At 41.2% G+C, this 24,631-nt stretch overlaps 1 protein-coding gene across 1 annotated transcript in view; it reads right to left on the bottom strand.

Moving 5' to 3' along the window:
• ACTR8 (actin related protein 8) overlaps nt 1-22,624 on the bottom strand; it is a 115,324-nt gene extending 92,700 nt beyond the window's left edge. Inside the window, exons 1-4 of the mRNA XM_086939139.1 lie at nt 22,321-22,624; nt 13,693-13,863; nt 12,786-12,896; nt 1,529-1,633 (exon numbers count right to left, since the gene is read on the bottom strand). Coding sequence (XP_086795265.1) covers nt 1,529-1,633; nt 12,786-12,896; nt 13,693-13,863; nt 22,321-22,440 — 507 coding nt within the window. The 5' untranslated portion in view covers nt 22,441-22,624. The remainder of the gene's footprint in view (nt 1-1,528; nt 1,634-12,785; nt 12,897-13,692; nt 13,864-22,320) is intronic.
• Between the last annotated feature and the right edge of the window lie 2,007 nt (nt 22,625-24,631).

Here is a 24,631-nt window from a genome sequence, read left to right as displayed (position 1 = left end):
GGCTCCAACATGTTTGCCCCCTTGTTTCCACAGCTGCCCAGCACTTAGTGGGCAGCTGCTCCGTTTAGGCCCCCTGACAGAGAGGGCAGTTGGCCTGGGGACAGTGTTTCTATGCATCATGTGTTTTTGTCTTATGCCTATACCCCTAATTGTATTGTGATGCTTAGGTGGTTGTTCTTCCTAATATAGGTATACTAGTGAGTTCCTGGTTCCCTGGGTAATATTTTCCTAAGGTGGTTAGGGTTGCGTAGGTGGTACTTACCTGTTACCAGTGATTACTGGTTGTGTGCTCTATTTTCTATTTTTGTGCTACAGTTATTATTGTTCTAAGCGCTATTCTAACGAATATTCTAGTTCTAAAAGTGCTTATTCCTGACAGTGGTCCATGTGGCCCTGTCCTGTACATATATCCCCTGTAAATCCTGCCCGTGCCTGTTGGCACATTGTAAAGTGTGTGTTTTTATCTAAGGTGTTTGCTATAATACAAAGGCTATTTTTTATATATAACCTTGTGTGGAGTTTCCTTTGTGGTGAGCCTTGGGTGTTGTTGCTGGGTGCGGGTGCAAACACTTAACCTACATTGCCTCCGGGATAAGCCTTACTGCTCGCGTCACGTTACCTAGAGGGTGAGCAGGGGTTATCTTTGGCGTGTAACTCCCTTGCCCTGACTAGAGTGGTGGTTTCTGCCTGTCTTTGGCGCAAGCCTCAGCCAACCGGAAATCCCATTTCTAACAAACTTGCAATGGATATGCAATAAAAGTAAACATGAAAAGTCATACATCTTATTAACAGCAATACAAACCAGACAAGTATAGCACAAGTAAACATTTAGATTACTAAAATGATATCAAAATCACAACTTTCAGCATTACGTTTCTATGCTTTCATACATGTACTCGCCGAAAAAGCACTTTGACGCCTGGTCAGGGGTAGTAAGCGCTATATAAATGCAATTACAATACAATACATGAACTGATTAAAGTCTTTACGAGCATAACAAAATACTAACAGACACTGAAGAGATCAGAATCAGGTCCCTGTCAGCTGGCACTCAAAAGGGCCGTCGGAGCAATTGTTAGTTGAAAGAGGTATTCTCATGCATCTTTGGACAAGATAACAGGTTAAACTCGATCGGCAATTAAAAGTAGTCGCCAATCAAAGATGATGAAAATTTATTGAGGCCCCAGTAAGTCTGTTGAAGCAAATAGTTGCACTCAGTGCCGCACTACAACACATCTCCTAAAACAGAAGCTTATCAAAGGAAGATAATATTCCAAAGTGATCTTGTTGTCGGATGCCGAGCAAAAAGCTTCTTGAGCAGACAGCAATTCCTTTATTAGAGACTTAACCTGATGACAGCTGTAAATGTCCGCCCCTCGCTTCTACCTCACTCTTGTCCTAACATTCCCCTGGTCATAGCACAGCATTCTGCTGATCAGTCAAGGTTTCACAAAGGGCCATCCAGACCAATCACAACATATTCCAACTTGTGTACAGTTCACAATACGAACAACACTTCAGCTCTTACCTCTTCCCCTACAAGAAATGCTGGGTGATGTGAGGTGTTGGTCCATTTCACGGCGGAGCTGTGATCTAAAACAGCAGGACGGATCTGTTTATTGTATGCCCGTGCCTGCAATGACAATGCAATATCATATAAAATAGAGAAATATAAAAAACGTATTGACTGAATATTTTAGAACCCAAAAGTGTATTTTCATTGATTGGTGAGCTTGTTGCGCTATACAATGGGTGGTCTTCATTAATCTGGTTTCTAATTTGTGGGTCTGCTATTTGATGTCCTGAATCAATTTTTCATTTGCAGTGGTAGCTGTCCTATTTGCACAAAGGGAAACCTTGTAAGGCAGTGATAAGACTTTTAGGAGAGCTACCACAAGTGCTGCACTTTGATCCCCTGCTTGCATTCTTTAATGTGCAGAGACATGTCCACACAATACATGTCACTTCTATCCACTACTGTTGGGAGGTATTAGATTGTATGATGTTCTTACATGGTTCTGTGGACCACAGTGCATTTGAAGGAAGCTTTTCCAGCCCCAGAGCTCAATGTCATCACAACAAAGAGCTCAGAAACAGAAAGTTGATGTCCGACATATGTGTCATATTTGCCCAGCGAGAGGCCATGCCAACATTTTAAAATAATGTGCATTTATTTTAGCAGTACATTTCTTTATATTGCCATGTTTGTTTCTGGATGTGGATAGTGGATAAATGTTCTTCTTGAAGGTGGGCACGCTGGTGAATAGGAATGGATGTGTGGCTGGATCTCAGCTTTATATGAATTCATATAGCAGTGACAAAGGCACTTCTCTTACTTCATATTACACAAACGGTTATTACAGATACTGGAGAGATAAAATTAGCACTCCATATTTCTTAAGGAAGGGGAATATGGTTCATGTACTTCCGCGCCCCTCTGCATCCCGTTAGTATTATTAGTATGTTGCCCTATATCTCAATTGCCATTGAGGTGTTTATCCTGCAGTGTAGTCTCCTAGACACTGTTCTTTTGGCTATTACATCATAGCAATAAGAAGACAATTATCCATCAACGCTTAATAGTGATGAAGGTTTAATATGCATGTCTGCATTCAAAATGGAGGCCCAGTAAAAAGGCAGCAAGGATCCAAATAAACAATACATGGTGATAGGTTTCTAAATCATAACTGCAGTCACTTGGCATTCGGTGGCAACCAAAGGTTTATATGGCATCTGGGGGAGTTGACTGTGCCACTTGAAAATTGCATCCATAGTAGTAGCTTAACACATATTTTTGGTTACCTTGTGTATTCTTCAAGCCTATGCTACGAAAAGCATGAGTTCTGAGCAGTGAGGGATGTAAGGTAGAGAAGCATGGATCACAGGCTTAGTCACTTGGAAAGTTGGAGATCAGGCTGGAATTTACCGTGCCATCTACTTGAGCTATCGAAGTGCCACATGGATAATTTACCTGCGTGCACTCTTGTTTCTCAATTAATAGCGTGGAGCTGGACGGGTGAAATTCCTTCTAGGTTTTACTTGGTGTTTGCCTTTGAGATCACCACTTCATAATATGAGTTGTGGGTCATGACTTATAATTAGGGATAGAATATAGTACTCATTTTTCAGTGCTAGACCAGGAAAAACAAAATGGATATAAATTTGATTTTGAAATATAGATGTTCTAAAACAAGGATTTCGGGTCCAGCTGGTTCAACCCCTATAGATACAATTCTGGCAAAATAGATGACAAAAAGAAAATATATCAAGAAAAAGGAAGTCTGTGGTTTCATTCCTATGTACTAAGATAGAAGAAAATGTACATTTGTTGCATTTTTAAAAGGAAAGAGGAACAAAATAATGATATAGATGTGTAAGGCATGTTTTTAGTTAGCAACAAAATATTGTACTTGTGTAAAACCGACTTAACAGTGTATGATTTACAGCAATAAACCCAAATGACGACCAAGAAAACAGTGACATTTTTTGTAATAACTTTGTGAGGATTAATCAAATTTTTAGCTTTTATGGAGGAAAAAGTTTTTTCCTTTACAAAACACCAAAATTGATACCGCCTATTTAAAAAAATCCTCTTTGGTAAAAGTATACAGGTTTATGTGGGAAAACTGCGCCATCTGTTTGGTATATCCCATCACTCTTTAGGACACTACTAGCACAAAATCATTTGAAATTTAAAGGGGAATATAATACAATTATTTCTCCATTTCTACAGATGTCAGTCAGGAATCATGCATTCTGGCCTTCCTCAATGGGTCATAAACCCTCCCCAGTTCACAGAGTAAAGAATCTTGGTTAAGTTGGCTTCATGCCTGAAAAAAAACTGCAACTGGTTCAAAACTCAGCAGACAGAGTCTGAATATTAAGAAATGCAAATCTATCCCCCCTATGTTAATACGATTACATTAGCTCTCTGTTAGACAAAGGATAATGGTTAAATCCTTATGTCTTGTTATGCAAGACACTTACTTCATAAGGGGAAAAAACCTTTACAATAAGGTCATTACACCGCGATACCTTTACAAGGTGGTTGTTACAACAACTGCGTTGTTAGTACTCGTTGCATTTACATCGCAAGTCTTTACAACAACTTCCACTAGGGGGCGCTGAGGTATTGGAAATGAATTCAAACACCCTACTGTTTCGCAAACTAGAGTATGAATAGTAAATAATACTATTCCTAAAACCAGCGCGCCCCTTAGTCGAAGTCATTGTAAAGACTTGCGATGTAAATGCATCACGTACCAACAACGAGGTCGTTGTAACAACTGTGTTGTAATAGCACGCAATATAATACAGCACGTATTAAAGTGCTATATTCTTCATAAGTGCCTAAACCCTTGTGAAAGAAATGATCGCTCTATATACCCAGATGGTGTCTGAGGTCAGAGAAGGCGCATTTGCTGAATGCTCCCAAACTACAGCATGCTACTTTAGGTGGCAGAGCGTTTTCTGTGGCAGTGGCTAGGATTTGGAATAATGTTCAGCTAAAACTGCATTCGGAGATTATGTTTTTAAAGTTCTGGAAGTCTTTGAAAACTTGCCTACTCCCTGTGAGCGATTGAGTTTGGGGTCTGTTGTTATGATGTCTTATTTGCCATGGAAGCAGTCATAATTTACTAGCGCCAATACAATCTATGGTTGTATGTATGTATTTTACAAGTTAATTAAATAGAGACGGGATAACACAATTTAGCATAATTTTTGGCCAACTTCAAACAAACTGAGAAGGTCTCTTGATTTCAGTCCATGAGACCATTTTATTGAACCTGGTGCAGATATCAGCATGCAATTAACTAAGGATTAGCTAGCTAGATATATTTTAAAGAGCCAGAGCCCCGACTGTGAGCTGTGGACTGACACGTTCCTTCTGATCTTTGGTTATCACTGGAAAGAGGAGAGAATTAAAGATCAGAAAAACAGAATGATGAATTGAAGCAAGAGAGAGGATGAGGCGTGGAGGATATGAGGAAACATTGCGAGGCTATATAGATGGCAAAGAAAGAATAAGAGAGCAAAGAAATAGGAAAGAAGCAGAGGAAGATGTAATATCTGATGAAATGGAAGGAAGGACAAGAAGGGAGTAGTGGAAGGAAAGAAAGATGGAAATTGGTAAGAATGAAGAAAGTGTGGGAGAAGGTGAAGAGAGTATTAGAAAAAGAAACACAAGAAGAAATTCACAAAGGAGAAAAGAGAAGAGGAAAGAAGAGATGTGGCATATTAGCCAAATATTCAACATTTTAGTTTGGGTTATAACCCTATAATCCCAGAGGCCTCGAAAAATCACAGAAATGTTATTAGACCTACAGGTCTAGTGACTTAAATAATCAACTCAATCTAATTATAATGCTCTAAACTGGTTTCAAACTATGCGATTCTGGGCAAACATTTTAAATTCACCCAGCTGTCATTTTCTTCTTTATCACATGAGAGCAAACGTTCAAATATACAAGTTGAGGATATCTACTGTACAAAAAAAAACTTCTGTATCATTTACTAGACTAAACTTTTGCTCCATATCCAAATCTAGTCACATGTAGGATACACCTGACCATTGTCTTGCTTCTTAGTCCATTAACCACATTGCCATCTGGGTGGGGGAAGGTATGTTTCTCAAATCATGTTTAAAAACTCACTTTTAATAAATACATTACTGATGCATGAAGTGATAGCACACTTATTTGCAATCAGCAGATTTTCCATTGAAATAGCCACAACATTTTCCACTGGCATGCGGTTTTACTGATAAATCTATATGGTGTACAAACAATGTTTGCAAATCGAGTTTCTGCAAATATTTGTTATTTGCACATCACCAAGTAAAGTGTATTGATTTGTTTGGTTTCTACTTAAATCTTTGTTTGCAGCACATTCTGAATTACGAAAAAAAAAGATTTCGTAATTCCCGATATATTTTTAAATACTTGTACTATTCATATACAAGCCGTTTAAATGTTTTGTGTTAGAAAAAAAACTGACATCTTACAGCCTTTTGTTAGATAATTATTGTGAGACTGCACTTGACAAAAACCTCAGAGATAAGATGAGAACGATTAGTAAAAAGAGAGACAATTGCCCTTTGTCCTTGAACAGACAATAATGAAAGAAAAACAAGATTTAAAGTGATTCATGTTCTTAATGAACAAAGCACCTGTTCCTTCCAGCTTAAATCTACTCGCCAGAATGGATGAGTAGGTGCCAAAAATAGCTTGACCTGATAAAAACTCACTCGCCATAGCGAGTAGCTTTTCCAAGGCAATTCCTAGCTTTCATACCAGAACACCAAGAGTTCTTTTTGCCAGATTCACAAAGAGTTTAAAATCTGGAATAATTGTCCTTATGTTGACGGAAAAGGTACTTGCCCACATGAAGTAGGGTGTACAAAATTGGGGTGTATATTGAGGGGATGAGGACAGTGAAGTAGTGTGGCTCACTGGTTAGAGGCGGCAGACCCGAGAGCAGAGGACGGCCCGGGACCAGGGTTCGAATCCCGGCGCGGCAGGTTCCTGGACCAGGGTCAGCGGACTCGATAATTCTCTCGCCTCGGTGCCCACTCTGATCAGCGATCACACTCGGCAACTCTGGGCATTAGCTTGCCTCATCTTCACTAACGGCCCCACCAGACCGCCGGGGATGCCTGGTCTCACCACGGAGATACCCATTAAGGGACCATCTCTCAGGGAAGCCAGGAAGGGTTTCGCAGCGGTCGAAGCGCCTTGGGACCCTCCGGGTAAGTAGTGCGCTACATAAATGCCTATACATACATATACATACATACAGACCTCAAGAAAGAACCACAACACTGATCAGGGTAAACCCTTAGTCAATAACAACCTGGATTTCACCTCCTTAAAGCTATGGCATATGGTTAACTAAGAGGCAATAAACAAGAAATATATATAAAGAGTCAATTCTAATAAATAAAATGACAAAAATCCAATGCAGAAAAGCAGAGTAAGGAATGTTTAAAGTTTAATGTTCAAAATAGTGCCAAACAGCATTACGAGCCATAGTCGGTCATCTGGATGTGCTTCACTGGTACCTAGGTCTCTGAAATGGAAGTCAAATGGATGTAGTGAGGCAAGGCAGCAGTCTGTGGCCGAAGAGGGCTCCACATCATTGGACAGTCACTAGACGAGATCTTCAGGAAGCTGTTGACTTTTGGTGAGAAAGCTCTATGCAGTGCAGGAGGACTTTGAATTTCAGGCCCAAAGATGGTCCTTCACTGGCCGGATACTTTTGGCACCTTCGCCCACTGAAGATTTCTACCTCCGGACTTAATCACTTTTTTGGAGCTCAGATTTTTCCAGCGAGACAAGGGTTTAGGCTTTAGCCAAAGAGGCCTCTCCAAGGCAGGACACGTAGTCAGGAGGTCCCGCTGACAAGATTTTGCTGTTGTGGAAAGGATCATAATGGGTGTTTCTGCAATCTCTGGCCAAGAGTCAACACACTATCATCGGATTGGTTGAGCAGGTTGTTCCCTATCCTCTGAAGGACTCTGAAGCCAAAACGTTTTTAGGTCCTAATTTCCAGGAAGGGTTAGACACTAGCCAAGGATCTAGGACCTTGGAGACAACCCTTGGGGGTCAAGACTCACTCCATCAGGTCATACTTCGGGTTCAGGGCAAGTCCCGTTGGAACTGGTCAGCTAGGCAGTTGCAGTTTGTTGTGTCCCTGCAGCTTAAACAGGAAGTCAGCCGTATGACCCTTGGAATCCACTTCTTTGTCATGGTACAAGAAGGAGAGCAGACCAGTCTTCTGGACTTGTCTCAGGTCACAGACAGCAGGTCCAGTCCTCTTCTGTTTTTCCACAGGTCCAGAAAGGGTTCTGAGAAAGGCACTGTGCATACTAAATTAATACCAGGCACCAGCCTGTGCGTTGGGAAAAACTCCTGGTCACTCACTAACCAATGGGGTAAACGTTCCCATAAGTGACTCTACACACTTTATAGCACACTTTATAGCATTTCCTTTCTTCCCCTACTGCAAACAATCCCACAGTATCCCGCTATACCTAAATGAAGATGGTATAAACATTTTCTCAGGTGCAGAGCTCCTGTGCCGGCACCAGAAGTGTGGCATGGTAAATAAGCAACCCTCTTAAACCAGTTCTGGGGGCAGCTCCTATCTCACTGGGGTTTGTGCCTAGCAGAACAAAGAAGGGCCCTGCCCAGGTGTCAGCTAACATCTGCTTGTGACAGGGTAAGCCTCTTTGAAGTTAATCAAGTTCCTGAGCACAGATCAGATGGTTATCCGGCCAAAGAAACCAAAAACACCTTCTAACACCCAAGCATTTGTCCTGCTCTGGTAACAGTTTTCATACCTTATCAAGAGGACTATTCATCTGCCACGTGACAGCTGAAATTCATGCACATAAGCCTCTAGAGCTTTAGCGGGGAAAAATGTAACTTTTCCAAAAGTACCCTTCACTAAAATATTAAATTACAAATATGACTTAACTAGTCAATTAGGATTGTAATAAATCGTTTAAAAAGTCCAAAAATGAACTTCGTAGCGGTTTCATCGCTAGAGAGAACATTATTAAATGTAATAGTGTATCCCAATGCGTTTGTATCGAACAGCCAACCCTGCTTCAGCAAAAATAGCTTTTGGGGCCTTTTCACTGTAAAGACATGTTCGCCAATAAATGTTGTACATGTCCTACTGGTAAATACTATGTACCCTGCCTTACGGGTAGTAGGCCTATTTAGAGGTTACTTGTTAATATTTAAAAAGAAAGTTTCAGCCTGTCAAAAGGGGTTATTTTAATAGGTTGAATTCACAGTTTTAAACTGCACAGTTAGCCTACATAGGGTAGGCTTGCAGTCCTATGTGCAGTGTTACTGCATTGAGTGCCACAATGGGTGCTGCACCGCAGCTCATTGGTGAAATTTAACTTGCAGGTCCTGGGTATTCTATGTACCATATACTAGGAACTTATAGGAAAGTTAAACGTGCCAATTAGGAAAATGACATTTTCATCATGTTGATTGGGGGAGCAGAGGCACTTAACCCCTAGATAGCATGGGTAAAGTTAAGAGTTATACAGCCAGCAACATCAGACGAAGCAAACCATGGGGATGCACTACACAAACAACAGTCATTTTCAACAATGGAAGTGTGCCCAGGAAAATATATTCAGCCCTGAGAAAGGGATTAAAAGAAACACAATCAGGTTCACATATGTCTGCCACGTTCACTGGGATAGATTATCTGCCAGAAAATATTTTGGGAATTCGATGATTTGCACAATCTTACAAAGTTTAGACTATTTGGTTGGCAAAATGTGCCAATATGGGTGATTAACATACTAACGCCTGGAATTTGTATGTTTACACAGCATTTTAGCTGTTGCTGGTTTAGACGCTCCAGGCAGGCAGGTCATCTGTAGAAAGATGCATTTTAGGAAGCTTTCCTTGCATCTAGCCAGCTAGGGCACCAATATCCAAATAAATGTGACAGGGGGTTATAACAAAAACATTCCAATCCATAAGATACAGTTATACACAAGTACGTTAAAACACCACTCTCCACTTTCATTATTTATTTTTAGAAATCAACTTTTTTATTTCTCCTCTTAATCCAACACCATGTGTGACAGCGGACTTAACCACTCTCAAACACCCTATGAAAACTGACAATCACCATGCAACTCTCTGTGAGTTAGTCATACTCACATACACCATTCTCCTACACCTTTCTTTTCGTGAGTTTTTCTGTTGGTATCATGAACTGGCTCCTACACACTAGCCACATGATCAACACACACATTTCCAGCTTTACCAAATCCAAGCGAGTGACCAGGCATGTGACCTTTTGGGCCGGGCTCCCAACACACATCTGGACAAATGGATTTTACCCCATGACCACACAAGGATTATCAGGATATGAACACATATTTCTTCAAAAAGCATGATTGACATCCAGCCCATTCACAAGTCAATGTCAACTCGATGCAATCCTTCAACAATGTGTAAGCTATTCTACTATCTCTCGGAACTGAATAGATAGTTTACACAGTGGTTTAAGGCTTCGGAAACTGCAGCATTTCATATGGACACAACACGAAGCTATACTCTGTTGCTGCTATCAGCAGCATTAGCACCCTTATTTTCCATAAATATATTTTGAAAAAACATCAGCATTACTGTAGCAGTTACCTTAGTTACAAACCTGAGCTTTAACTACCGTGATCGATAATCAACCACCACAATGATAAACCTCCCAACCTCGTTGTAAACTTAAAGATGTCACTCCAGACAATTTGGTGAAAAACGTGAAGCCTTAAATTGTGTGTGAAAGTGTTCTGGTACTTTCTAGATTGTACTTGTTCAGGATGGCCTTACATGTAGGAGTGAGCATGAACAGAGGAGGCATGAATCTCTTCTCTAGGCTGTAGGAATTGTGAAGTCCAGTACATCCAACAAGGTGTACAGAGCTACCTAAATTGCTGGTTACCGACTGGATAGGTCTTGAATTCGCATGTTGTAGCTTCTGCATATATGGATGCGATACAGTCACTTTTGTGAACTAAACACTTAGTAAGAGGATTGTCCCCCTCTATTTCCTAACATAATTTTCAGGAAGATCACTTTTTTTGGCCCCATAGAGCATCTCAAAGTAGAAGATTATAAGCGGGAGACAAAGATATCAGTCATCTGTAAGCCTGAGACAAAACCACTTCCTTCCTAGACTGTAAAGCACAGTTATGACCGTAAAAAACAACTGGCAGGATTAGAGGAAGAAACAGGACCACCTTAAGGCTCAGGGCACCCTGTGCAGTTATACATAAAGGAGAGAGGGTTGAGCATTATGGGGGTGAACATCCAATACTTAATGAGGTTCATGGGTTCAGTTCAGTTTAAAAAATTCGGTATGTATAAAAGAACCATAAAAGTGTGCATACATCGAAACTGATTGCTTTATGTTTAAAAAACAAAACATATAACATCTGATGTGCAACATGGAGCCAAAATTGATCACAACTAAAAAAGTGCATACATTAAAACCGATTGCATTACACATAGAAAATATCAAGTAATAAAAACAAAGAAGATGACGCTTGGTCTGTAACATGGAGCCAAAGTTAATCACATTTAAAACGCGTAGAACATTATATTTAAAAAGACAGCTCAATTTCTTAAAAATCGATAGGGGGTCGTCGCTATATCGATACAAGGTTCATGGGTTTCTTTGAGGTACTTCTCCACAGCAGTAGAACTGGAGCGCCTTCCTTAAAGGACCAGTACGTAGTCTGATGGAAACAACAAGGGAACGATCCATTGGCCTAGGTTTCCTTACACTGCAGGTGAAGGAGCATGCCTCCATTTTTCAGGATTCTATTTTTGGAGTCATTCAGATGTTACAAGGTCCTTGCTTTCCATAAAAAGCAATAATGGGAGGTAGTCTAATTCAGCTGGGAAACGGCCACTACAACGCAGCCGTTTCCACGCACACCATAACCAAGCATGCATTACAACGCATGCGTGGTTACAACGAGAAGCCTTTACCACGCATACCTTTACTACAAAATACGTAGTAAAGGCATGTGTGCTAAAGTTAAAAAAAAAAAAAGCGGGGGCTTGGGTTTAAAAAGAAAAAAAAAAACCTGTTTGTAAAAAAGAAAGAAAAAGGTGTAAAGGAGATTGGCGTTATAAGAGGAAACGGAAAAACACTTCCTCTTCCTCTTCATGGCATACAACGTCATCACGGAAAAACAAGGAGAGGAGAGGTAAAGAGGAATGAGCAAGTGGTGTAGCGGAGAGTTAAATTAATAAAGAACTTTTTAGGGAGAAAATCATTTAACATGAGAATACCATTTACATGCATACTTTTACAACGAAAATCATTGTAAAAGTATGCGTGTAAAATGTATTTTCGTGGTAAAGGATGTGCGTGGTGATTGCATTCCCGTTGTAACGCATGCGTGGTAAAGGCATGCGTTACAACAGAATGCGTTGTAAAATCATACAACCAATTCAGCTGCATTGGGGAATTTGGGGCAAAAATCACTTGGCATACTTAAGAGTACCTTATTGCAGTATTTTTGATTTTGATTCATTGTGTGGAGTTCAAGTTATTACCGTGTTAGGATTAATCACATATAAACACAATCTAGTATTGGCTTTAAGTTCGACTTACTCCAATGTTTTGGGCTCTCATGAAGAAAATAAGGATCCTGACTTTAGTATAAACAGATTTAAGACAAGTTTGATAAAACTGGAATGATTATAGACTAGTTATTAACTAAATCTACATGTCACCATACTGCCAGCATTTACAGAAGGGTAATGGATGCAAATAAGACCGATGAAAACATAACAGTATAGGAGCAAATAGAGAGAAACCTGAGGAAAAATGCCATAAAGTGTCAGTGACACTCAAGATAGACAGTTCTGGTGATGCTTTATTCAAGATTCAAGGAATTCCTAAAGATACTGGAATTACTTCCAGAAAGTTTCAACTGACAATCTTCAATCCTAGAAGAACTAAAGTCACTCTAGGTTACCAAAATATCCCCATGACAACCAGCCGAAAATTGATTATTGCACTTCATGAAAATTTCATACTAACTATTACACATCACCTTAAAGATACTCGAGAATTTCCTGGAAAATGTAAGTCTCACCCATGAAGGCCCAAATGAAGCTGGAAGCATTCCTTGGCATCTGTACTCGAGGTCAATGATTAATGCTAGTGACATTGGAGACATTGCCTACCTCACAAATGACAGAACACAAATAGATGTCAACATACATGTAGTTTACCTGATCTGGAGACACTGGGATGCGCCTGGTGCCATTTGACATCTTTTTGGACCAGATTGCCTGGTCTACCATTTTCAGCCCATTCTGCCTTTGTTCATTACTCTCTGGCTTCTGCAGATAAATTATGCACAATAATCAAAAAATGTTGGGCAAATTACAAATGATGTACAAAAATATTCAAGTGATATACATCTAACTGAGCAATAATTGTTCAAATATCTTCCCTTAGAAAGCCACTGAGAATGTAATTGCACAATATTAAATTAATAGGAGAGTTGAGTGAAACTGTGTAAGGCACTTTATAAAGTGTAACAAGCTGAGGTAAGTGGTTTACGTGAATTTTAGTAAGGGAATAAAAGCAACAGAGAACAGAAAATGAACAAGTCTCCATGTGATATAAGCGCACAAGGGGCAATGGAAGAGAGAGACACGAAAGACAGGCAGTGTATGTTTCGGACAATCATGCATGCACAAAAACAAACCTGATTCAGTTGATGGAAATGAACTAAAATGTATTACAATCTGAAGGATGAAAAGCTGAAACTTTCTAGAAATGTGTGTTACTGAAAACAATCATACAATGGAAAATATACTCACAGTCCTCATATGTACAAATACGTAATGTTCAATACAAACCAACACACTGTCCCTTTTAGGAAAAGTGATGGTATTGAGACAGTCAAAGTTGTTAGGGGTCTATTAACAACCAACTGTGGCTCACCAATGTCCAACACAGTATGCCTTTGTTGCTAAAGAAAGTAAATAAATATTGCCATCCCCATCTCTGGTAATCTAACCATTTTTTTTTAACGTATTATGAAAGTACATTGAGCAGACCCCTTTCTTTTTAGATTAATAATAGCACATATTTCATGCTTTCCAACGAACTGGTTCTAAATTCACATACATTTAGTCCATCTCTTAGGAGCCATTTGTCCCTGTATGTAGGCTGCCCCTGCTGCTTGTGTCTTCTTGCAATGACATGAGGAATATTTACAGGAAGCGTGTCTGTGGCCCTTCCAATTCTCAGAGTAGTAGACCCAGGGTGGATTACAATGATGAAGTTACTCTGTATTTGCTGTAAACATAAATAAAAAAGTACATTCATTATTAATATCAGAGACAATGGTAAACCTGAACAAAAGCTACAGTAGTGAAAATGGGCAAAAGACAACACTTGCAATGCATGAAGCTAGTTAATAAGAGCTTTAACAGTATAACTGACTTGCTTTCTACTTATTATTACAGAATGCGAAAAAGAATCACAACTCTCGCTTTACAGTGGACTGCCACAACGTGTGGCTCTTGGATCAAAAGGACTCACTTTACTTTTTAAGAACTAAAGCACCCCTACTTAGCATCAGTTCTGCATACTTCAACCAGCACCTGTGCTCAGCAATTAAGCCAAAGAAGGAATATGAAGAAAAACTGTAGACATGCACACCACAAATGGTTACTCCGTTTCCTTAGTTATAATAAGCATAGCATTTGATTCATCCACACTTTATGTAGTCCATACTTCGGAGAAACTGACTATTTCATCAAACAGTAATCCATTACCGAATCACTGTATTTCACAGAATTATTGTGTTGAATTTCTTTGTTATCAGAAACATACAATTTAGGTATGTACTCCCTCTGCCTTAACTACTGCTAGGCTAGAAACCGATGCTTTGAACATCACTCGGTCAGCCCTCAAAACTGTTAACACTCCGACGATATTGTAGGGAAACCTGGATAGGTTTGTCATATTTGGATCAGAAGAACCCTGGGGAAAAAAGTTTCAACTTACTTTGTTGGCAGCTGGGTCCATGTAGGTTCAGGGACATTTACAAGAAGAATAAAGTAGTCGCATTACCAAATCTCAAATGCTTCCAGGACTCCGCTTTACAATAGGTGTATAACATGTTAATTTCCACATTGATCAAAGATATATTACAGTAAAATTACAATAGTGTCTAGGCTTGACTGAAGGAGGCCATCCCTGTTCTAGATGAAAAATATTAAGTAAATCAAACCATTGGGAGAGTGACCCATTAGAAAACATGGAAGAATTAGCAATAGTTTTAATTTAGTCTCCAGATGAAAATATAAAACATGCAATTGAATTTCAGGATGCTGTCTGACATGTTATAGAATGTTGGAAGACGTATCTAACAGTAATGAAAGTCATCATGGGTAGAGATATCTTAAAAGCACTAATGAAAGTGGCATTTATAGATTCTCCATGAAGCTTACTGATCAGCTCAGCACATTACTACATGGTTTGCAAAGCTGGTCTCCCCCACACTGACACAGTCTCACTTCTGGATCAGAGATTTGATTCCAACATCAAGTCAAATTAGCAGTAGCTTAACTTCTCAGACTTTCAGCCTAGGTAGTACAGGTATGCTTTCCAGTAAGATAATTGAGGAAAATGTATCGCCATTCAATGATGGTAGTAGGACAAGTGCTAGGCATTCCAAAAAAGTGCCCAATCAATGACAACTTCAAATAATAATTAGATTGGTGAGTACAATGGCCTCGTCATCTGCCCAATGTTGGTAAATGAATTAGCTAGGGAACAGCCAGTCACACGTCAAGCTCCTGTCTGAAAAAAAAAGCCTCGGTAGAGCAGAGAAGCAAATGTCAGGATGACTTCAGAAATGCTGGCAAGGCAGAAGAGTCAGCCACATACTAGGTCTGGCTAGATGTGTCAGCAGAATAGGATAGAAGAGTACAAATCTACAAGCATCTCTCAAAATAAAGTTGAACTGGTGTAGATCAAGATTAGAAGGGTGAGGAACATAAACAGAGCAAGATCAACTCTGAAAGGCAAACTAGGCAGGGTCAACATCAGTCATATGTTAAGTTATGTTTTTTTTGTATAGTGCACTAATCAGCTGAGAGAGTATTTAGGGGCTTGGGCATGGTGTGTAGGTGTGTGGCCCCAAGAAGCTTATACGAAGAGCAAGGTCTTCAGCTTTTTGCAGAACTTAGTAAGTAAGGAGGAGGCTCTGATGTGTTGAGGGAGGTCGTGCCATGTCTTGGGTGTAATGTAGGAAAATGAGCAACCTCCAGTATTGCTTTTGTGGAAGCAGGCATATGTGCGAGTGAGAGCGAGTCAGAGCGTAGGTGTCTGGTGGGTTGGTGAATGTATATGGCTGTTCAGGTATTCTGGTCCTGTGTTGTTTAGGGCGTTGTATGTGTGTGCAAGAAATTTGAATTGGCTGTGCTTGAGCATGGGGAGCCAGTAAAGCTTCCTGGCCTGCGGTGTGATGTAGGTGTAGCTTGGGAGGTCGAGTACGAGGAGTCTTGTTGTCACGTCCTGGATGGTATTGAGTCTGTGTAGGAGTTGTTTGGAGATTCCGACGTAGAGAGTGTTGTCCTAGTCCAGCCTGTTTGCAAGGAGTGCTTATGTGACAGTTTGTCTGGTGTTCTGAGGCATCCATTTAAAGATCTTCTGCAGCATGCAAATGTCTGGCTCACCTCTGAAAGTCTGGAGGTGAAATAGTGGAATTTGTAGTAGATACGAACTTACGGATGCCTGAACGCATTTATGACCAGCAGCCATTGTGCGTGTGAATCCATGTATACAATACAGAAGATAAAATGCTGTAATCTTCAGTATCAGGTTAGATTGCGTGCTGATTTTGTGTGCATGTCTGTAACTCAATCCCATGGATGTGCTGTCAGCGTATATAAATAATTATATTAAGTGATTATTGCATTTTACAGTAAAAATCCATCATGACTGTTAAACCTGGTACCATTGTCTGCCTTCCATTTTTGGCTGTTGTCTCCTCTGTTTTTTATATGTTTTTGCTGGTTAGATGCTTTGGGCACTGTGCCACTGCTATTGATTTACTCGTCAGACCATAGTACAGTGCACCATATGTGCCCAGGGCCTGTAGATCAAATGCTGCAGCACTGATTGTGCCACCCACAGAAGCAACTTGTAAAATGTGTCTCAGGACTGCCATCTCAGAGCCTGTGTGCTGTCTAGTACTGCCATGTCGACTTGGTAAGTGCACCCACTTTCCAGTCCCTAAACCTTCCCTTTTCTACATGTTAGCCACCCCTAAGGTAGGCCCTAGTGCAGGGTGCATTGTATGTGAAAGGTAGGACATGCCCTGATGTGTGTAGCATGTCCTGATAGTGAATTACAGCCAATTTTGTGTTTCACTATTGCAAGGCTACCTGTCTCCATAGGCACGATTGGCAGGCAGATTAGAACATCTTATAATCCTAACTGACCCAGGGAACATGGCAGAACTCAGAATGATAAAATACATATTTTAGTAAAATCGGTTTTAACATTCTGTGTTTGAAAATACCCTTTTTAGAAAATAGATATTTTTCTTGCCTAAGCCATCCAGCCTGCCTCTGTTAGGTTGTGTATTGGATGTCTGGTTTGTGAGTGACAGGGGCTGAGGGGGTTCCAGGAGGCAGGGTGAGTCAGCACTAGGCTGACTAGACCTATCTGCATTGGGATTGGTGGGAGGAGTAGCACCTCGGCCTGAATAGGGCTGTGTCTTCGTTCCACAATGCTGGTTCCACCTCTTGCGGAATGTCTGATGACCCTAGTCCACACTGACAAAGGAAGAAGTTGTGCACTGCAGAATGCACCCAGAACTGGTGTGGACTAGGTACAGACAACCTCTGCCGTCAGAGACAAAGGATTTGTGTGTATAAAAAGGGGGACCAAGACGCCAGAACTTTGGATCACTTCTGGACATCAAGACAGAACTTTTTCCAAGGAGAAGAACCAGAGATTCTGCAGGAGTTTTTGACCTCCCCTCTGTCAGTCTGTTGCTTTTTGGGGTTGGCCTGCAGTGGTTTCTTTATTGCCAAGGAAAAGAGAAACACTTTTATTTGCAACTTTCATCATCTTGAAGAAGAATCTCCATGGGCTTGAACTGTGCTTGCCTCCTGCTGAAGTCTCAGGGATACAAGACTTCACCACCAGCTCCTCCCTGAATTTCCTTGCTGGGAATTCTGTCTGCAGAAGCCTGCGTGTTTTTGGGAGCTGGAAGAGCGACTCAACAAGGGTTGCCGTCACATCACTGGAGAAGCGTGTCTTCGTCGCAGCTGTGTGCCGTCGCATCCCTGGAGAAGAGTGTCACTATTTCAAGGGTTGCCGTCGCATCACCAGAGAAGCGTGTCGCAGGGCCTGTCGCAGCTCCAAAGTTACAGAGTCGCCGTCGAGCGTGCACGCATCGTCTTCACGTAGACGCATGGCATCAAGGGCGCCATCTTTTCGCATCGGATCAAGGCGCCATCTTGTCGCATTGCAACCGGGCCACACAACGAGATAGTCGCATCACCTCCTCTCTGGTAAGGAACAGACGCATCACCTACTTTGCTCAAGCACTGAGGGACAGACGCATCGCCTCTCCCGATGCAAGTAACCCACGCATCAGTCTCCCTGCGAACCATTTTTTGTCTTGAGTGACGCATCCTAAGGTACTTTGTGAGAAAAGTGAGTTATTTCTACCATTCTAAAGCCATTTTCTTAATACTGTATTGTGGATTTTTGTTGTTTGGGTCTTGCGTTAAGTCTATATAAAGAATACGTATTTTTATTAAACCTGTGTGGTATCAATCTGTAGTGATTTCACTGTATTACTGTATGTGTTCACAAATACTTTACACACTGCCTTTGAGATAAGCCTTCCTGCTCGTGCCAAGCTACCACACGGTTGAGCAGGGGTTATTTAGGAGTGGAGCCCCCTTACTCTGACTAGAAGCAAGGGTCCCTATTTGGACAAAGGTGCAAGCCACTGCCAACTACAGACCCCCAGTTCAAACAATGGCCATGTAAGACTCATCACAGGGCCTTTGTGTCCAATGTTTCATGAAGATGTGCCATCACTCATCTAATTTGGTATATACTATATTCATTACAGAATAGTCTTATTATTGGCCATAAGGAACTCTTCGAAACCTTATGTCAAAAGAAGCTAGATCACACCACTCTTAAATTTCCTGAGATTTCCAGCTACCCTTGCAGGTGAGCACTGTACCTGGCTGATTTTGAGTAATCAGTTGACAACTGCACTACATAGTGCCTCATTATATAGTGGCCACCAGTAATTAACAATGTGAGGATCTCTATTTAGACTCAATGTGTCTATAGTTTATAAATAACCTAGATGATATCTATTTAAGGTTACGGTTTTTCCATGAATTAATTACCAGATGGCTACCCATGCTAGCCAGTCTCATTTAAACTTTGCATGAAGTTTTCTCATCTCATTAGAAGACCACTTAGTCTCCAGTTAAAAATCTTAGATTGCATATTTAAGAAAATTACACTCTGAAGGAGCACAGCAATGGTAATCATGTTAAGTACTGTTAGTAACTACATAAATCCATGGTAAATATTGCTTCCAGTGACAGAATCTTACCTATGTCTATCTTTTATGATCTTTTAGATGCAAGTCTTATTTGAATATGTGAATGAGAAATGTCTTTCAAAAATAATCAAGTTATTTCTAGAAGAGTGATTAAAATGAAGTTAGTAAATTGTATTCACTAAAAATGAATGATGTAACTAACTGTATTATTAAATACTTTATGTATGTGAAATAATAGAATTACAAAAATGATAATGGAAAAGATTCATGTGATTTAACCGAAAGAAGTTATGTAGAAAAATATAACATAATTAAGAAGTCAGACAAAGTATTGATATTAGTGTTGGTCATTAACTCTTACACGAGTGTATCTGTGCTTAGCTCCAATGTGTCTTCATTAATGATTGAGGAACCTTCATCAATAATATATAAGGGATGTATGACGGTACAACGCGTACCGTCACAACGCATCCCTTTACCACGCTTCCCTTACAACGCAAGTCGTTACCACGACTTGCGTTGGGGGTGCGGATTTCGAATAGTATAAGTTACTATTCTAACACCAGTCCCCGTGGACCTTAGGGAAGGTGTTGGGATAGTAAATTAACTATTTTTAAACCTTTAGCGCCCTCCAGCGCAAGTCGTGGTAACGACTTGCGTTGTAAGGGATGCATGGTAAAGGTACCGCGTTGTTAAAACTTTGTGGTAAACGATGTTTACCATATATAAGGCACAGCGCAAACGAGAAATGTAAAGGATTATGTTTTGGTTTTACTATCTCTTCAAACACAAAAAAATATTTGCTATACAAATTAATCATTTAACAATATTTACTGGATAAATAAATGTTTAGCATCCGAGCGTATTGTTGAATTTGAAGGGTTATGCATGTACATAAGGGATCATTAACAGTTTAGTATATGTATACCCTTGTGCTTAAATTGGACAGATTCAATGTCTGTGTATATTAAGAGACTGATCTTAATACATTTGTGTATTTCTCTTACTGCCTTGTAGAAACAACAGTCTAACTGCGCCAGCTCTTAGCTGTGGTATCAGTGGAAGGTGGACGGTAAAAGAAGCCTAGTGGTAGGGCATGTATTTTGGGTTGATGATGTGATAAATAGGCCAGACATGACAACAGGGAGCAAACAAGGGAGGGTAGGATCTTTAAGGTTCAGCAGCATACAACCCCCAAGCCCCCCCCCCCCCTTCAAGCTTTTTGGGGTGGGCCCTACCCAGCTTACCTGCGGGCAAAGATAATTGTATTTGCTAAGTCAAAACGCCACCCTGCCCTCTTTGTTTACACCAGTGCACTGCTTTGTTCATAAGGCTTTGGCTATCATCTTGGGAGTCACACTCTAAAGGAGGAACACCCCTACAGGATTATCACTTACAGCATGCATTCAAGGGACAGGTTTCGGTGAACCAGTTGACTACTTGATAATGCGGATGGCGATGGCACCTGTTGGACCTGGATATGAGTCTGTGGGACCATGGGAAGGAGTGGACAGCTGAGTTCGTGTGGGTCTTATCTCTTCCCAATTGAAAATTACGCTTATACAATGTAATAAGGTAATCACAATGTTATCCTATGGGAGAGATAGTCCTTGCAATACTGAAAAATGACTTTGGGAGTTCTTCACTACAAAGACATGGAAAAATTAAAAGTCCATGCCATGCCTTTTAAAAACACTGCGACCAGCCCTCTGGGTCACACACAGCCTACCTTAGGGGTGACGTATGTGAATAAAAAAGTTAATCTTTGGGCCTGGCAAAAGGGCTGTTTTGACAGGCCGACATGGCAGTGTAAACTTCACACATAGGCTCTGTAATAGCAGACCCGAGACCTGCTTAAAGGGCCACTTAAGAGGGTGGCACAACCAGTGCTGCATGTCCACTAGTAATATTTAATTTACATGCCCTGGGTAAAGGGTTACGATTTTACTAGGTACATATAAGTAAATTAAATATGCCAATTGGGGATGAACTAATATTACCATGTTTAGGGGAGAGAGCACAAGCACTTTAGCATTGCCAGCAATGGTAAAGTGCACAGAGTCCTAATATCAGCAAAACCGAGATCAGACAACTGGAGGAAGGCAGGCAATAAGTTGGGGGAAAGACCACCCTAAGGCTGTCTGGTCTAACATGCATATAATAAAGAAGCTGGCTATCGATAAGGGGCTCGGGTGGGAGTGCATGGGCAAGGCTGGACAGCACACTGCCAGCTAATATTTAGCCAGAAGGCACTTGTAAAAAGAAAAAGCCTAGATTATAAAAGAGACAACACTTTGTATAGGAATGATTGGTTTAGGGTGTCTGCCGAGTATTTTTCGACTGTACTCTGCAACTGCAGATAACTATTTAAGCTTAGTCCTAATCAATCTCGTCAAGGGCATTACTTCGGAGATTCTCCCACCTCTAGATAGGACAAATAGACCTGAAATGATGCAGCTTGCTGACCCCACCTGCTATGAAGGGCCAGTTTACAAAGCATTCTTCCTGCCATTAACAAACCACATTGAATGTAATAAGTCAGGGGTAATGGTTAAAATTAATGTGACGAGCACGATTATTGTTGTTGTATAACGTCCTTCGGGACTCATGAAGGCATTCTTGTGTTTCTGGAAATAGAATCCAGGGTGAGGTCTGCCATCTTCTTTCTACATGGTATTGTGAACTAACGAATACTATGAGTGCACAGTATAAAGAAGCACGTCCTCTGGTTGATTAGAAAAATAGGAATTCACCTAGCATTTATTGGTGCCTAGGAGAGATTATCTCGCATGTCTCCATATGCTTAGGGTTAGATCCTGTTCTCATTTGGATAGTCAGAATCTGCTTCAACATTTAAACAATTCAATTATTTAAATTGAATTATAGGAGTGAGGGAACTTACTCTTTAGAGCACCTCTTTGCTCTGAAAAGTGCTGGCACTTTCCCATTAAATGTATAGAAGCAGTGCTGAGGAGTGCAGGTATTCTCTATTCCTAATTAAAGAACTTCTTGTTTACAGAAACATAGGGATTCTAAACCTCAAGCTTATGAGAAGACGACATTGCACCATGCCGTGTGATTTTGAAAAGAAGCCATACATGTAACAGCACACATTTGAACAAGAGAATGCTACTGTACACTAGAATCTCACTCTCTCGGATGGGTGTTGCGCTTTAGGTTTCCAAGGCTGTGCTCACCTCTTGCATAGACTCCTGCACAACGGCCGGCACGATTGGGCGCTTCACTCCAACGCGCTGCTCTTTCTCTCGCTCCTTCTCCTTCCCGTTCTCCGGGTCTCCCTTCTCCGCCTGGGTCATGATTACAGCCGCTCTTTCCCATCACAGGACACCGGCAGTCGCAGAGCAGCACATGCGTCACGTGGACATTCACGTACCCATGGTAATCTCCGCCCAAGTTCTGTACGCTGCAGGCTGTGGGTTCAGGTTGCTTTCTGATTGGGCGACTCTCTGATAGCGTTGCTGTTCTGCCCTTTGGTTGTCCAATAGGTTGCTCGAGGAGGCGGGCAAAATCGAGATTGACGATAAAGAGAGAAGCGAGTGACAGAGCGACGTTGCTCCTTGTCCCGGAAATAGAACGCTGAGATGAACAGTCTGCTTTTCCGTGTGCTCGTGCTGTTTCTATCTCCCCTGACCCGGAAGTAGGCAGCAGCTGTTCGTTGTGTAGTGATGAGACACTCAAAAACTCAAGCATTTGCAATGCAATAGGTCTCGCTTTTGCGAGAATTTAGCTGTCGGCATTGTGATGATAATGCCTTTTATTTATATGTTTTGAAAACCAACACATAAATAAAAGGCACTGTCATTTACAATGCCAATAGCTCAAACTCTCGTAAATGCGAGACTTATTGCATTGCAAATGCTTGCCTTTCTATTTATGTGAAGCGAGCTGAAGGTCATGATGGCAATAAATAAATAAATATCTAACAGCTAATGTTTAAAAAACAATCAGTACACAGCTTAGATAACTTGCAAAGTACCCTCACACAAATCTTTTAAACACAGCATAAGCAGAACTAGAAACGCACCAACTGGGGTTTTTGCGGGAGCTGTTCTGAGTGCTGGATTAAAGTTGTTTTGGTTACCTGTTTCCGCCTTGGTGGTAGTTTCTTGTGTACCATGAAGCCTTCCTGGCTTGGGTATGTGCTCACTTCGTTAGTCATGTGGCGAGGAAGACTAACGAGGAAGTAATGCCCCGGTTACTTACCGGTAATCTCCATTACTCCGAGTTAGTCTTCCTCGCCACATGAATTCCCCTCCCTCCCTCCCTGTCTGGCTATCCGCTTCATGTTTTGGCTTGGTAGTTTCAGGGTTTGGGGGGCAGGCTCGCCTCTTATAGTGGTCATGGAGTGTATGGGTCGGCATTATTGGGAAGGGATGGGAGGCTAACTTTTGCTTTGTAGGATTCTGGTGTGGAGCTGAAGCTCAGCTTGTTAGTCATGTGGCGAGGAAGACTAACTCGGAGTAATAAAGATTACCGGTAAGTAACCGGGGCATGCGCGCTGATGCTCGACTTAATGACAATGAAAAGGATTGGTAAAATGCATTAGGTTTTGTCTATGTGATTAATAATAAGCTGTTTCTTGTTGTAAGTTGTAGCTTGCTGAGTAGTTGTACAATATAAGTTACTGAAAGTCTGTTTGATAATTATATACAAGAAGACAATATATTGTGTTGTTACCAGTGATACAGTGCGAGTAATAAAAGAGGGAAATAATTAACCCTGGGCGTAGTTCACGAAGTAGCGCTACGCGTAGCTACGCGAAGTGCACTTCGCACTACTCGAGCTACGCATAGCACTACCCGAACTGCCTAGTAACCTGTTCGCGCTGTGCAAGATGCCAATTTCAATGATTGCACAGTGCGGACAAGCATCCGGCACTGTGCAGTTATTGAAAACGGCATCTTGCACAGTGCGAGCTGTAGTTTTCTGCCGCTCTAGACTTTTTTTACTCGAGCGGCAGCTTTCTCAACGCGGACTGGTAGTTTCTCATCGCCAGCAGTCGCGAGCATATGCGACCACTCACAATGAGAAGCCTGACCTCCCCGCATTGAGAATCTCACCGGGAGCTTTATTTTCCACGCTCGCGATTGGCAACTTGATGTTGCTGATCGCGAACAAGGAAAAAGTCTTGCAGGGATGTCATTTTGCTTGCTCGCAGTCGCCAACTTGACGTTGAGGGCCGCGAGCAAGCAAAAAATGACCGTTGCACTACGCTACGCGTGTTTGCACTGTGCTACGTGCAGTTCGCGTAGTGCGAAGTAGCGCAAATTTCGCAAACTACGCAAGCGTAGCGTAGTGCTTTGCCCAGTGTTAGAAATAATATAATTCATTGACGTAATAGCAATATTATGTGTTTAGGGGAGTTCTGACAACTTTTGGGCCAGGTGCCATTGCACCATTTGTCAATTGCCATGGTGCTTGCTAGATATCTGCACTTGTGACTGCCTGTTTAATAGTAAAATATAGCAATATTTGGTGTTTAGTGAA

The sequence above is a fragment of the Lissotriton vulgaris genome, chromosome 9, assembly GCF_964263255.1.
Source record: "Lissotriton vulgaris chromosome 9, aLisVul1.2, whole genome shotgun sequence".
NCBI classification, from domain to species: Eukaryota; Metazoa; Chordata; class Amphibia; order Caudata; family Salamandridae; genus Lissotriton; species Lissotriton vulgaris.
Note: the sequence above shows the minus strand (reverse complement) of the source record. Positions and strands in the feature narration are given on the sequence as shown.